General features: G+C 38.7%; 1 protein-coding gene across 2 annotated transcripts in view; it reads left to right on the plus strand.

Moving 5' to 3' along the window:
• Positions 1 to 135: 135 nt before the first annotated feature.
• The window catches only part of LOC140142815 (protein SSUH2 homolog), a 30,613-nt gene continuing 16,666 nt past the window's right edge, over positions 136 to 14,082 (plus strand). The window contains exons 1-7 of one of the 2 annotated variants that reach the window (XM_072164824.1): positions 136 to 247; positions 4,043 to 4,261; positions 5,078 to 5,290; positions 6,312 to 6,384; positions 7,587 to 7,716; positions 8,751 to 8,936; positions 10,846 to 10,908. In XM_072164824.1, the coding sequence (XP_072020925.1) occupies positions 226 to 247; positions 4,043 to 4,261; positions 5,078 to 5,290; positions 6,312 to 6,384; positions 7,587 to 7,716; positions 8,751 to 8,936; positions 10,846 to 10,908 (906 nt within the window). In that variant the 5' untranslated portion in view covers positions 136 to 225. The remainder of the gene's footprint in view (positions 248 to 4,042; positions 4,262 to 5,077; positions 5,291 to 6,311; positions 6,385 to 7,586; positions 7,717 to 8,750; positions 8,937 to 10,845; positions 10,909 to 14,082) is intronic. The other variant, XM_072164825.1, reaches the window with a different exon arrangement.

Raw genomic sequence — 14,082 nt, forward strand, 5'->3', positions numbered from 1 at the left:
GTATGGCAATAAATAGCCTATGTATCAACGCCCTCTTTACTTACGACGAAGCTGCATTAAACAGGAAGAATTAGCGTAGTTCTAAGCATTGACCAAAGCTGATGCTATTTTTGCTTTCCAAGAAGTATTTATTTTTTCGTGCAATTTTCACAGTGATTTGCAATTTCCATTCTGGTAAAAAATGGTGTAGCGTTGTGATGAAAGTGATGTTAAGCTTTACCAAACATGCAAATGAACACCAATGAAGGCAAGGATCATAATTAAATGTATTATTCCTCTTTTAAAACCACGAATTTTATTTGTTTTTTGAATGAAAGTAGGTAAGCTTAAAGACGGGTTACATGGTTAATAAGCTTACCTACATGACCTATTTACTTACTGCTTTAATACATGTACATGTATGCTATTGCTAATAAATGCACAAGCAACAATCTACATACACTGGTGCATGTGTGTGCACCCGGGTAAATCGAACCTTGAATTAAGAATTTCTTGGCCAAACTGGAGCATGCATTGCATTCGGCTTGGCAATGCCAATGGCTGGCTGTAGTTAGGGAGTACGGGCATGGGACGGGTTATACGTCGAACAACTGAATACAACTTACAAGCACAACGTACGGACCAATATATTTTTGTAAACATTTTAGGCCTGTAACAAAATGTATATTTCGTACAAATTGTACAACTATAGTATAGTTTCTACCCTATGACCTATAAAAGTTACCTGTTATCAAAGTGTCCGCAAAAAACTGGTCATCGCAAGTATCTTTGATGCTGAAAACTAAGGATATTCACGCAGGGACAGGCCAAAAACCTTTCCTCGATCGTAAAATCCAGCCGATGCATGTCATAAATAATTCATTATTCTATTGTGTAGACGGTCACTGATTGTGTCCATGTATTGTTATTGCACCTGCGATCTCGCGCGAGAGCAGTTGTCAACCTGAATTTATACTCGATCGCTGGATCACCACGTGAATTCAGGCGGCATAGGTCACGCGACACGTGACATTCGAGGCTGGCGAAAATACAAGGCTGACAGTCCCATTCAATCAAAATACACGGTTAGCATTTATAAATTGAAAAATAACATACGTAGGCCTACAGTGTGGTACATTGTCGTACCCCAACGGTTTTAGAGTAAGATAATTTTGCTTTGACACCACATAACAAATTTAGAATTGTTTGTGAAGATTTCATGATTATGTGTTAATCAAATGGCGACGTCAAAAATTGCGATATCGCTTCCACCACCGCCTGCGTGAATTCGCCTCTCGAAAAACTCTACGAGGTTGTTGCATCGAGCACGCTGAGTGGCTTAGCAATTATCAAAGTAGTTTTGTAAACCAATCGGGTTAGACGTACTTTACTGGCGAGTTACATTAATTAATACCGTAAAAGGCCGTCGCGTTTATTGAGTGGCTTACGATTTCAAAGAATGGCTTTTGCAACCAATCACAATACGGGTTATATGACGCCCGTCGGAAATTTTGCATACGTCCACAATGACGTCATGCCCGCCCCTAGTGCCACAAGGCTGGCTTTTCTGCGAGCGAGCGAGTGGTATAAAGTCTGTTTCACACCTGTGATTTAATGGAGCACATCCACAGCGCATTTGACAGATAAAAATGAAATTGGCAATTCTGAGCAACAGGATTCCATGAAATGGACGATTATGTAAGGTATTCTACAGCAGGGGTGTGATTTTTCCGGATTTCCTGATTTTAAAAAAAAAAAAAAAATTCTGGAATTTCAACAAAAAAAATTTTTAATTTTAATTTTTTTTTTTTAATTTTTTTTTTTGTCGCTTTTGGAGTGGCCCTGGACCAAGAGCTAAATGCTTAACAGAGATGTCACATTTCCGGAATTTTCAGTTTCCAGATATGAGAAAATCTCCAATTTTAAAATGAAAATTCCTTAGAACCCTAACTGGATGATTTATAGACACACTGTAGGCCCTACTGTGCAAAAATGGTGATGCAATTTCTCATGTGTATGTGAATGATATGATACTGGAAGTATGTATTCACAGATAATAAATGTTTTTATACTATAAAGTGAAGTATTTTAACAGTTTCTCATTTTTGCATTTTACCCCATGAAATTGCATCTCCAATGGTGCTCAAGTGTCATCAAAACCCCTCTGGCTTCGGGGGGCTTCGCCCCCTCGACCCCCACCGGGGCGTTGCCCCTGGACCCCACCAGGGGCCCTTGAGGGGGCCCCTGCACCCCCGGCCGCAACAGGCGAGAGCTCGCTCGCTCCGCTTCGCAATTTCATTGCCTTGGTTTTTTTTTCAAAAAGCACCAATCACACCCCTGCTACAGGATCGGTAATAATTAACAGCTGGTCTGCTGTATTTGAAGCGCATATTGAAGTTTGTAAGTTTGTGACTTTGTATGTTATGTGCAATTGATATTATAGGAAGCTTAAATTGGCAGGCTCTCATGCAATGTATCCGTCTCTTCCAAACATACATGGACATTCAGGGCAAGTCATACTGAAGTATGACTTGCCCACACAGGGTATAGGGACGGGTTAGCATCGTGACTTCACCTTCATCACTTACTTCATTTGTTTATGGATTGGTTCGTATTTATTATTGACATGTTATTGTTAAGATGCATTTCCATCATATAATCCTTACTTGTATGGTCGTGACAGTGATCGGAAATGGACTCATTCTTACTTTGCAATCACTACAACAATTACAACATGATACTGTTATTGATACTGAACGGTTTGCAAATTCTTGTGATGTTTGAGTATAAATATTACCCAGCCAACATTCATGTTTTGATTTCACATAGTTACAAGAACTTTGATGTTACTTCTTGTGTAAACCATGACCAATCTAGGCCTTCACATTCTTTGTTGTACTGCTTGTCCATGATATTAATTATGCAGTCGGGTGACCTACATCCAAACCCGGGGCCTTACAAGCCCAAGTACCCATGTAATATTTGCACCAAAGCTGCAAAATGGGGTCAAAGAGCTACGTGCTGTGATAATTGTGAACAGTGGTTCCACGAGAGTGTATGGGTATGTCAACACCCAGTTATGAGTTACTCGTGAGATAGTAGCATATCATGGATTTGTAATAGATGTGGCAGGCCAAATTACGCCAACCCTCTTTTATTCTCTGATACCAGCCTTGAGATTTCCAACAACTTTTCTTGTTTGAGTGATTCCAGTGACATCTTTAAATTTGACACCCCCCCTTGCCACATCTTCACCGCAAGACTTAGCTAGCGGAGTAAGGTCGACCAATACAGTGTCTTCCGCTAGCAGTACTGTTAGCCCAAATGGAAACAGTACATCTCAGGGTAGGTTACCCAAGTTCAGTAGACCCAAACCCCACCCCCAAAAAGGTAGCTCTAAACAAACAGTCTCTGAAGTGCATGGTGATAAATTTTGGCAGCATCAGAGGCAAAGTTGCTGACTTAGGTGTTTGCATCGAGAATTATTGTCCCGATATAATTATCGGCACTGAGACCCACCTTGATGTTTTATCATATTGATCAAAAATAAAATGTGACCAACTGTTTAAGGGATCTGGAATGAGCGTTTCGACAGTATATTTGTGGGACATGAGAGCAAACATGAGAACAAATCAACAGATGATTGACTATAGGACATAGCGCCACCACACAAGCGTTGGTTTAGTATGTGGCCTCATGCGATTCATATCTACATAAAACGTAAAATACGTAAAAAACACACACTCGACGTCGACGTTTGGAAATGGAAAATCGCAGTCTCTCTAAAATCTGGTGTACTGTAACTCAATATTCAGCTGAGTTACAGTTACCAGTATCCATGTCATGACTTTTACATTGTAGGTGCATGCTAGGACTGGCCTTATTTTCAAGGTACCAAAATTACAGTCATTTCAAGCCATAACTTGATGCTACAAGTGATTGAGCGATCAATTGCCTTGGTATATACTCCGTGTATGTTGTGTTGATACTAAAATTCATTCTCTCAAGCTTAAGTTAGCTCTCATTTCACTGTGCCTTTCTTCATTCATCTGTCATTGAATAGATTACCCACCAGTCGGTGTACACCCATACCCAGGTGGATCATCTCAGCCAGACTTGGTACCTATTCCATTAAATCAGCCTGACATAGTTCCTCCACCATGTCGACCATACACAGCATTGTCACAAACACAAACAGGATGTGAGGGAAGCATAGTAGCAGCAGAAGGTGTACAGGTACAGATTGTGTCTCAACCATCTGTGCCTCGAGCTGAGCAAGAAGGTAAGCAGCAGGCCGGTCTGTTTCTTTGGAAGGGGGAGTCATAATATGTCAGTGACTGGGGGAATTTTTATGATCTTCCCCTGTAGACAATTTTCGTAATTGACCACTTCGGCTCTGCTAACTCCAATTTAGCGGAGCAGAAAACTGAAAGTGAGGCCAAAGATTGAATTACATACCAGTACTCCCAATTACTAAGTATGCAAAGTTAATTTGCTAATTAACTATAAGGACTATTTAGCTGTGAGACAGCCCTACCTAAATAAATATATCTTGAGCTTAAATTTTGCTCTGGTAATGAGAAAAATATGAGCTTTCTTCTGATACCAAAATATCAGTTTTGACACAGAAAATTGGAGGATGAGGCTGTTGAGTGAGTCACACCCATTTAATTAGAGATCAAAAACGAGCGACACTAGAGATGTTGTTAATTTTAAAAGCTAGGAGACAATTATGTAATCTATCTGATTTTCAGAAATTATCCACATTAATTTAAAGGAACATTCCAGCAATCACAACATTATGCCTACATGTATATGTTAGAAAAACAATTATCAAGCACGAATCACATGGTTTTATTTAAAACAAACTCATATTTGACTATAAAAACAGCCGGTCCTCAACACACAATATTCAAAATTTCTGTGCCGAAATTGTCTATGGCAATGCGTCATGGTTATTTGTGCTCAATTGTTGTAAGCCTTCATTGTGTTACTGGGACGTCATTGACACAGGCAATTTCAGTGCCCGGGAAATTTGAATATCATATATTCTAGATGTAATTATTAATGTGAGTTGATGCAATACTTCCCCCAACAGAATGCCAAGAATGGGACACCCATAGATTAATCTATGAGGAAACCAGCACTGGAGACCAATGGGAGGACACCCCAGACTCATGCATGTATGTAGATGAAAATGCTGCAGGGAGACAAGATAATGGACCAACTCATCTTGCAGAAACATTCAAATCAATCCCAGGTTATGAGCATATGATCTATGATACTGGAAGCATCATGGTCTATGACACAAGTAAGCTTTGTGTACATGTTCCGCAATTCCGCAGTAGCAATGGCTCAATGCTGCCTGTCTCCATTCTGTCTGTACTGTTCTCTGTTCCGTTCTCCGTTCTGTTCTCCCTGTTCTGTTCTGCTCCGTTCCATTCTGTCTTTGTTCTGTCTGGCATCCCTCCTGCAAAGTTGAGTTAGATTTGCAGACCCTGAAGCTAGCCCAGAAACGTGACCAGGATGATTGCCTTTTGTCTTCACCCACTGTTTTTGTAGACCAGCGTCTTCCTAGAAAACACTGTGCAACGCAAGCCCGCAGATATGCCGCTGGAGATACCTTCTTCCAGCCACTCCTCCTGGATAGCAGAGTGCTGGGCAAATAAATAGGAGACTTCATCCACCAACTTGAGCATTCTTCACTGAGCCACCTTCAAATCCAAGGAATAGGACCAGGACAGTTTTCGCTGTTTGGTTATATATTTTGTTGTCTGCCCCTGATGTTAGTTATTTTTTCTGTCTGTTTTGTGTATAGTTTGTGTGCTACTGTGCACAGTGATTCTCATCACTTGTCTTAGTGCACTTTTGTATTCCTATTAATCCCCCTTGTTTTTGTAGGTTAACACTTCTGTGGGCCATGGAATTGGTCATTGGTATCAAAACTGTACTTTTGTGCCTACAATTGTTGTTTCTTTGTCGCCCTCCGCACACCCTCTTGTCGGTATTACCGTATTTTACTTATTTCCCCACATCCAGTTGGTATACCTTGCTCTTTTCCTTTCCAGTATACCCTATACATATCCATTTTCCTATAATGAGTTATTTACGTATTTATTTCCAAAGGGCACATTTGGGTGTAAAAGATATTGCATTACCCTCCATTTCTTAAATCTGGAAAAAAAGAAATGTTTAACTCTGAGAGGTAAATTTTTTTTTAGTGCTGTGGCACTTACTTCTTTCTCGTCATAGTTGGAGGAAATGATGAAATGTGCTAAAAAGTTATCAAACCTGGTTATAGGAATATTTCACATTTTTGTTTTGTTTATCAGCTTTGGACATTCCACCGCCTGCATTTGAGCCCACCACCTCAGAGAACAGCAGACCCAGGGAGTCATTCTTAATGTAAGTACAGAAATATTTTCCCCACAGGTAACTTTACTTGCACAATAGAAATATGGAAACTTTGAATGCAAAACATAAAGATCAAGTGATGTCGACATACAAGGAAGATGTAGCATTACACAATACACTGATGTGAGCATCACATTAGTTGAGCCAACACCGATGTCTGTCGGCTTGAGAATAAATGATAGGCATCCACTACTCAAAATATTGGACCTGCTTGTCATCTATCATATGGTAGAAGTTAGTAAAAACAAAAATTCACATCGCTTATTCTCATTCATAGTTAGTTGAATATTATTTTAATAAAGTTACTAGTTTTAGCATGAAAGTTCATAGTATTGGTAAATCCATATATAGAAAGATTTTAACTCTCAATACAAATATATTTACCTCTGTAAATTTCAGCTGTTGCAACTACAGCAATCAGTAGCTATTAGAAGCAACAGAAAATTGCAGAAGTAAGGCCAAAAAAAAAAACAAGTTTGTTTCCTGTAGTGCGGCGCATTTCGTTTTTGATAGTTTATTTTGCGCATTGGAATTTTTTTTCACTTACAAAGGAAAAAAACCAACAAAAAAACCTGGAAAATTGCAACGAATAATATAAAACACTACTGGAAAAAACATTTACACATTACACAACTGAGCGTAGTTAAAAACTACTGGAGAAAACATCACACATCATACCTTTCTAATCTGCAGGTTGAAAGGGGATCATAAATATTCTTGAATATGTAGAAATATGATTTGTTTTGTGGGTTTCAGAAAAACCCACTGTAAATTCCCATTCAATTTGCAGTAAAAGGTGTTTTTTTTTTCATTTCAAGGCATAGATTAAAAAAATAAAAATAAAAAAACACCTTTCGCATTTGACTTTTTAGACCTGCTACAGGAAACAAACATGTTTTTTTTTGGCCTAAATATATTTGTATTGAGATCAAGAGTTAAAATCTTTTTATAAAACTAGTTTTATGTGTGCTAAAACCCGGGACTTCTGCACAAAAGGCAAAGACCGAGACATGTCTATAAAAGTGTACAATATGCTCAAACCTTTCTGTAAATTGTACATACATAAATATTCATGTTGAAAACAGGCATTTGGTAGAAAATTTATAGAAAATATTTATTTCAAACATTACTTGTTAATTGTTTTATTGGTGATGCATGTGTGACACCATATTCTCTATCACTTTTTCTTACAGCCCTGATTTACTTAGTGAGAAGCTTGTTAGAGAGGCCCTCTTGAAATTTGTTGATCAGAACAGTTGCTATGATAGAAGTGCGGCCAAACATATGAATATTGACAGCCTTGAGCACTCCAGTGCACTTCATGTAAGTAAATGTGTACAGCAGTAAAAATTTTCTCCGCCGACTCTAGAAAGGAAAACTTTGCAGGTATGCAACACATAATATGTCCCTGTATGTATCAATTTGTGCTTGATTCAGATTTCTTTTTGTGTACAGGCATGCAGGGATAGGTGTGCAGGGTCAGAAATTCGCAATCAAGAGAGAGAATCCTTTTGGATTCTCCCAGTGGAATTTTGCAAGAATCCATGGATTCTCGCCATATAACTTTGTATGATAAATAAATATTTACGAGAATTTACGAGAATGGATTCTCAAATTCTCGCTGAATTTATGACCCTGGTGTGGGAGGGTGAGCTGTGTCTGTGTTTCTGTAAATGTGCCGATGAAGGTGTATGGGAGCGCATGGGTGCAGGCCTGGTAACATTTCCCGGCAATAGAGATAAAATTCCCACCATTTATGTATTTTTTTATCCATAAAAGCAAAATTTCCCATCAAATGACAAAATTTCCTGGCAAGAAGATTGCCAAATTGCCAATTTTTTTTACAGGCCTGCATTGGTGTTTGCCTGGAATGCAAACAAGGACACACATGAGAATTTTCACATTTAAACTGTGGACCTACCTGTAATTGGCGGGTACATGTATACAATTTGTACAATCACTGTAGCTGTGGTGTAGCTACAATGTACATTGTACAAATGTAGTATTGTTCAACTTCTTGCATTCAAGATGTGTATTAAAATGTGATGTGATCTGTGAAACAGCTTCACATGGCGCTTTATGCTATTTAGTTTTATAAAGAAAAACGATAAAACTCTATTTCTTTATTTTTCTCAATCCTTTATTGCTCATAACTTTTGATAATGAAGTCACAGGTACAAATTGAAAACAATTCTAAAAAGAGCTCTATACTTACATGTTTTATGAAAACTCAAAAATGAAAAATGATACCATGTGAAGGGTTTTCACAGATCACATCACAAATGTGAAATGTAAATGTTTTATCTGCAATTTTGCTTGTATTCGCTTATATTTTGTTGTTGTTATTGGTGACACAGTATCAACTTGAGACATTCAGTGAAGCACGGTATACAAGATCGTCGCATTGTGCCTACTTGGGCGGTGACATAGACGGCCCACAATGCGGCAGGGCACCACTACTATGGCAGATTGATTGTCAGCCAACAGAGTTGTTTTCTGACCATCAGAAGGAACTTGAAGTGCCTCATACATCAGTAGTCAAGGTGAGTATGTTGAAGAGATGGTTCACAGGTTGTGAAATGGAATGCCTTGCTCTTGATTCTGGTAAATAAATTAATTAAATGGGTTTGACCCAATTGACTGCCTCATTCCCAATTTTTCTTCAACAAAACAGATTTTGGTATCAGAAGAAATCTTGTAAAAAACAGTAAAATTTAATGCTTGAGATATGTTTTGTTTAGATGGTGTGAACAAAAACTGAATTGTGGTATCCACGTCTGGAAGTATGTTCTATGCTATGGGGTATATTTATACACATTTTTTTTTTCTAATATCAACAAAACTGCTGGAAAAGTACAACTCAAAATTTGGAGGCACAGTGCCTCATTTCAAATGTTTAGTTTTAGTTTTGGTCACGTGGTTTCCTATTGTCCTGCCTAACCACTTGAATCATAAGATATCGAACTCATTGTTTCTTCCTTTTGTTAAAAACTGAACATTTGTCAGTCAGTTTCGGTTTTGGTTTCAGTTTCTTATAAGTGGTGTGAATCGTAAAATTATTTGGTTTGAAGTTACCTACTCTAAGTATACAAAAGAAATGTTTAAATTTCGCAGTGCAATATTCACGAGGAGAGAAATCGAGCATGGTAATCTACATTGAAAGACATGGTTTACAAAATCGAATAAGCCTGGGCTATTTCACCTGTGAAAAAATATAGACCATAGAAATATTTGCATTCGACATTACAAAAGGGGCCACTATTGTCATTGTATAGGTGCTATAAACAAAATCGATTCATGTCCTTAATCCCATGTACCAGAATCGATGGAAGGCCATTATATGACCTCTAATAACCTAATGAGTTTTACTGAAGCAATTATTACTGCAAAAGTAGAAGCTAGAGGGGAGAAGAGATTGTGTGGTGTGTGTGTGTGTGTGTGTGTGGGGGGAGGGTAAGGGGGTATGGGACGGGAGAAAGAGAAACAGATGGGAGAGAGCATTAATGAAAGAGAAGGGGAGGAGAGCTCGAGATGAAGATATCGAATGTAGGGGAGGAGGAGGGAGAGAGTCACTTAGGGAAGAGGTGGTTATATAGGGAGGGGAGCCCCCTCTTAAAGAGGTATGGGTTGCGCTTCCCGGGATAATAAACTACTTCATAATCAAATCATCTCCATGCATCGTTTATGTTTCAAACAAACAAAGCCCCCACCCCATCCCATCCTTCAATATACGCGCATGTATATGATTTCTAGGCCTAGAACTCGTGAGTGTAATATGCCACAGCATCAACTGTCGTCCATGGGATAGATTTCGATATCAATCATGATAATAATTATGTTAGCACAATAGGCTATTGTATACTTCTAGTTATATACCCTATACTGTGTCCTCCCAGCATAATAGTGTTATGATTGCAGACCAGATCTGCTCTACTTTTTAATCCTTGATTTTTGGTTTCTGAACAAAAGAGAAACCAAAACTAAAGATTTGAAATGAGGGACTGTTTTATTGGTAGGCCTCAATGTAAAACAGAAAACATAATATGAAAATATTAGAGCCTTTAAGTAATTTTATGTCTCATTTATGCCAAGCCTTAAAACATTAAAACTGATAGCCAAGACAAACAATCAAAGAGCATTTAGCTAACAAAATTTATTTAAACAATAATTGCCCTCAAGATAGAAATTATAAAGTAATTTAAAAGTAGCATACTATAAGTTTACACAGTTATTACACAATTTACAAATTTATAAAATAGAATATACAAGACCAAAAGAAAAGGGATTAAAAGTGATTAATTTGTGAAGATGTTGTCAAACTTTAGTATATGTTTGTGTATTGACAAAAATGTGGGGTACTAGTGTTTTTCATTAATCCTAAATAGCTGTCGCACACTTTTCATTCCCACAATTTTATATTTTTTAATTTTCTTTTGTTCCTTTTGCCGACAGAAATGTTTCAAATGTTCTGGTAGTAGCAAAGTAAGATGCGGCAGGTGCAGTGGGAAATGTGAGGTATGGAGCTTTTTGTTTTTGTGTCACCTGAATGAATGTTCATGGAGGCACTAACCAGTCCAAATTTTCCCTGTTCGCCGTTGGGCAGGAAAAACCTCCTATGTGTCTTTGGCCCCTGAACAAAGCAAAACTGCAAACAGGTTTACATATAGGTTTTGCTTTTTAAATGCATGTTCAGGGGCCAAAGACACATCAGAGGTTTTTCTGCCCAACGATATGTGTAGGATGTGTGGGTGTGTTCAAGTGACTTTTTGGTACAATGTATGTGCAGATTTTGAGTTTTGGAACTAAAATGGATCCTTGTCTCTGCAACTTCAAATGGAGGGGAGGGTGTCACTGGAACAGGAAAAAAACTGCTGGAAAGGAGAGTCTTGAGGGCAGTATTTACCTGTATTGCAAGAGTATATACTATTATTCATGGTCAAGCTAACTATAATACCTGGTAAAAATATGCTATCTGTGTCTTCTAAGAACTTCTGTTTAAGATTGTGTAGACTGTACTTTGCCAACCTGATCTCCTGTTGCCATGTGATGTTATATATACAGGGCATATCTTCTACAGATTTCCCCCAGGTATACTAAGAATATGGGCTATTGCAGTTGAAATCTATTCACCTCCTGTGGAAGACATGATTTAATCTCCCACCACAGATCCGGGAGAGAAGTGGATATCATTCTACTCCCTACTTCAAGTCAGTGTGAATCTAGAAAAATAATTACTAGTTAGGGGGAAAAGTTCACTTTGGTGACCACTCTCTGGCTAGTAAGGTTTGACGATTGATTCTACTTCTATGGACCATTTAGAAAAAAATAGCCACCATGTCCCTCATGAAAATCCCGGCATTTTTAAGCTAGAGGCTAAAATCCAAAATGGCCGCCACCACCATTTTGAAAATTTAAGTTTTGAACCAGAGCACCTATAATCATGCACAAAGACACTTTTTCGGATATGTCGAGTACAAGGATTCCGATTCTGACATTAGTTTGACATTACGGCATCATTTTCACCCAGAAATCCAAGATGGTGGCCAGCACCATCTTAAAAATTTAGTTTTGAACAAGAGGATCTTAAATCGTGTACAAAGACACTTTTTTGGATAAGTCGACCACAAGGATTTCAAATTTCACATTACTTTGACATTACGAACTCATATTTACCCAGAAAGCCAAGATGGTGGCCGCCGGTGCCATCTTTAAAAAAATAAGTTTTGAACCAGATTACCTAAAAGCGTGTACAAAGACACTTTTTCCGGTAAGTCGACCCCAAGAAATCCGAATCTGACATTAATTTGACGTTACAAAATATTTTTTGCCCAGAAATCCAAGATGGCCCCATTTGGTAGAGCGTAAATGTGATTTTTAAGCAGAAGCATAAATGTGTCATTTCGCCTTATCTGGGGTTCATGTCCCTTATATGGGGTTTAAACTGCCTTATCTTGGGTTTACATCCCTTATCTAGGGATAAGGCGCCTTACCTGTGGTTTAGACGGCCTTATCCTGGGTTTACGTTCCTTACCTGTGGCTAAGATGCCTTAACCTTAGCATATCGCAGTCTAAACCCAGATAAGGCATCTAAACCCCAATTAATGCGCCGTAACCCCAGATAAGGGACGTAGACCGTCGATAAAGCAGTCCAACCCCCAAATAAGGCGCTTTAACCCTAAATGAGGAACATAAACCTAAGATAAGGCATCTAAACCCCACATAAGGTGCCAAAACTCTAGATACGGGTCGTTAACCCCAGATAAGGGTCGTAAACCTCAGATAAGACATCTAAACCCAAGATAAGGCGCTTTAACCCCAGATAAGAGACGTAAACTCAGATATGACAGTTTAAACCCCCGATAAGGCGCCGTAACCCCAGATAAGGGCGTACACCTCAGATAAACCAGTCCCAACCCCAAATAAGGCGCCTTAAACCATAAATAAGGAACATAAACCTAATATAAGAGAAGTAAACCCCAGACGGCGCCTTATCTGGGGTTTAGACTGCCATATCTGAGTTTACGTCTCTTATCTGGGGTTAAGGCGCCTTATCTTGGGTTTAGATGCCTTATCTGAGGTTTACGACCCTTATCTGGGGTTAACAACCCTTATATCTAGAGTTAAGGCACCTTATGTGGGGTTTAGATGCCTTTTCTGGGGTTTATGTTCCTTATTTAGGGTTAAGGCGCTTTTATTTGGGGTTTAGACTGCTTTATCTGGGGTCTACGCCGCTTATCTATCTGGGGTTACGGCGCATTATCTGGGGTTTATATGCCTTATCTGGGTTTAGACTGCGATATGCTAAGGTTAAGGCATCTTAGCCACAGGTAAGGAACGTAAACCCAGGATAAGGCTGTCTAAACCACAGATAAGGCGCCTTATCCCTAGATAAGGGATGTAAACCTAAGATAAGGCAGTTGAAACCCCATATAAGAGACATGAACCCCAGATAAGGCGGAAATGACACACTTATGCTTCTGCTCTCATTCAAAAATCACATTTACGCCAACCAAATAGAGCAAACTTGAATTTCTGGGCAAAAATTATTTTGTAACGTCAAATTAATGTCAGATTCGGATTTCTTGGGGGGTCATTTCTTATCGGAAAAAGTGTCTTTTGTACACCATTTTAGGTAATCTGGTTCAAAACTTTTTTGATTTTTGGTTAAATATGAGTTCGTAATGTCAATGTAATGTCAAATTTGAAATCCTTGTGGTCGACTTATCCAAAAAAGTGTCTTTGTACACGCATTTAAGGTCCTCTTGTTCAAAACTAAATTTTTCAAGATGGTGGCCGCCACCATCTTGGATTTCTGGGTGAAAAGGATGCCGTAATGTCAAACTAATGTCAGAGGCGGAATCCTTGTACTCGACATATCCGAAAAAGTGTCTTTGTGCATGATTATAGGTGCTCTGGTTCAAAACTTAAATTTTCAAAATGGTGGTGGCGGCCATTTTGGATTTTGGCCTCTAGCTTAAAAAATGCCGGGATTTTCGCGAGGGACATGGTGGCTATTTTTTTCCTAAATGCTCCATAGAAGTCGAATCAATCGTCAAACCTTACTAGCCAGAGAGTGGTCACCAAAGTGAACTTTTTCCCCTAACTATACTGTAGATGTTTTGGGATTGCTGGCTTGATTGATTTTCAGTTTATTGACCTCATAATTTGGTGCATGTTTCTCAATGTGAA

The sequence above is a fragment of the Amphiura filiformis genome, chromosome 20 (assembly GCF_039555335.1).
Source record: "Amphiura filiformis chromosome 20, Afil_fr2py, whole genome shotgun sequence".
Taxonomy (NCBI): Eukaryota; Metazoa; Echinodermata; class Ophiuroidea; order Amphilepidida; family Amphiuridae; genus Amphiura; species Amphiura filiformis.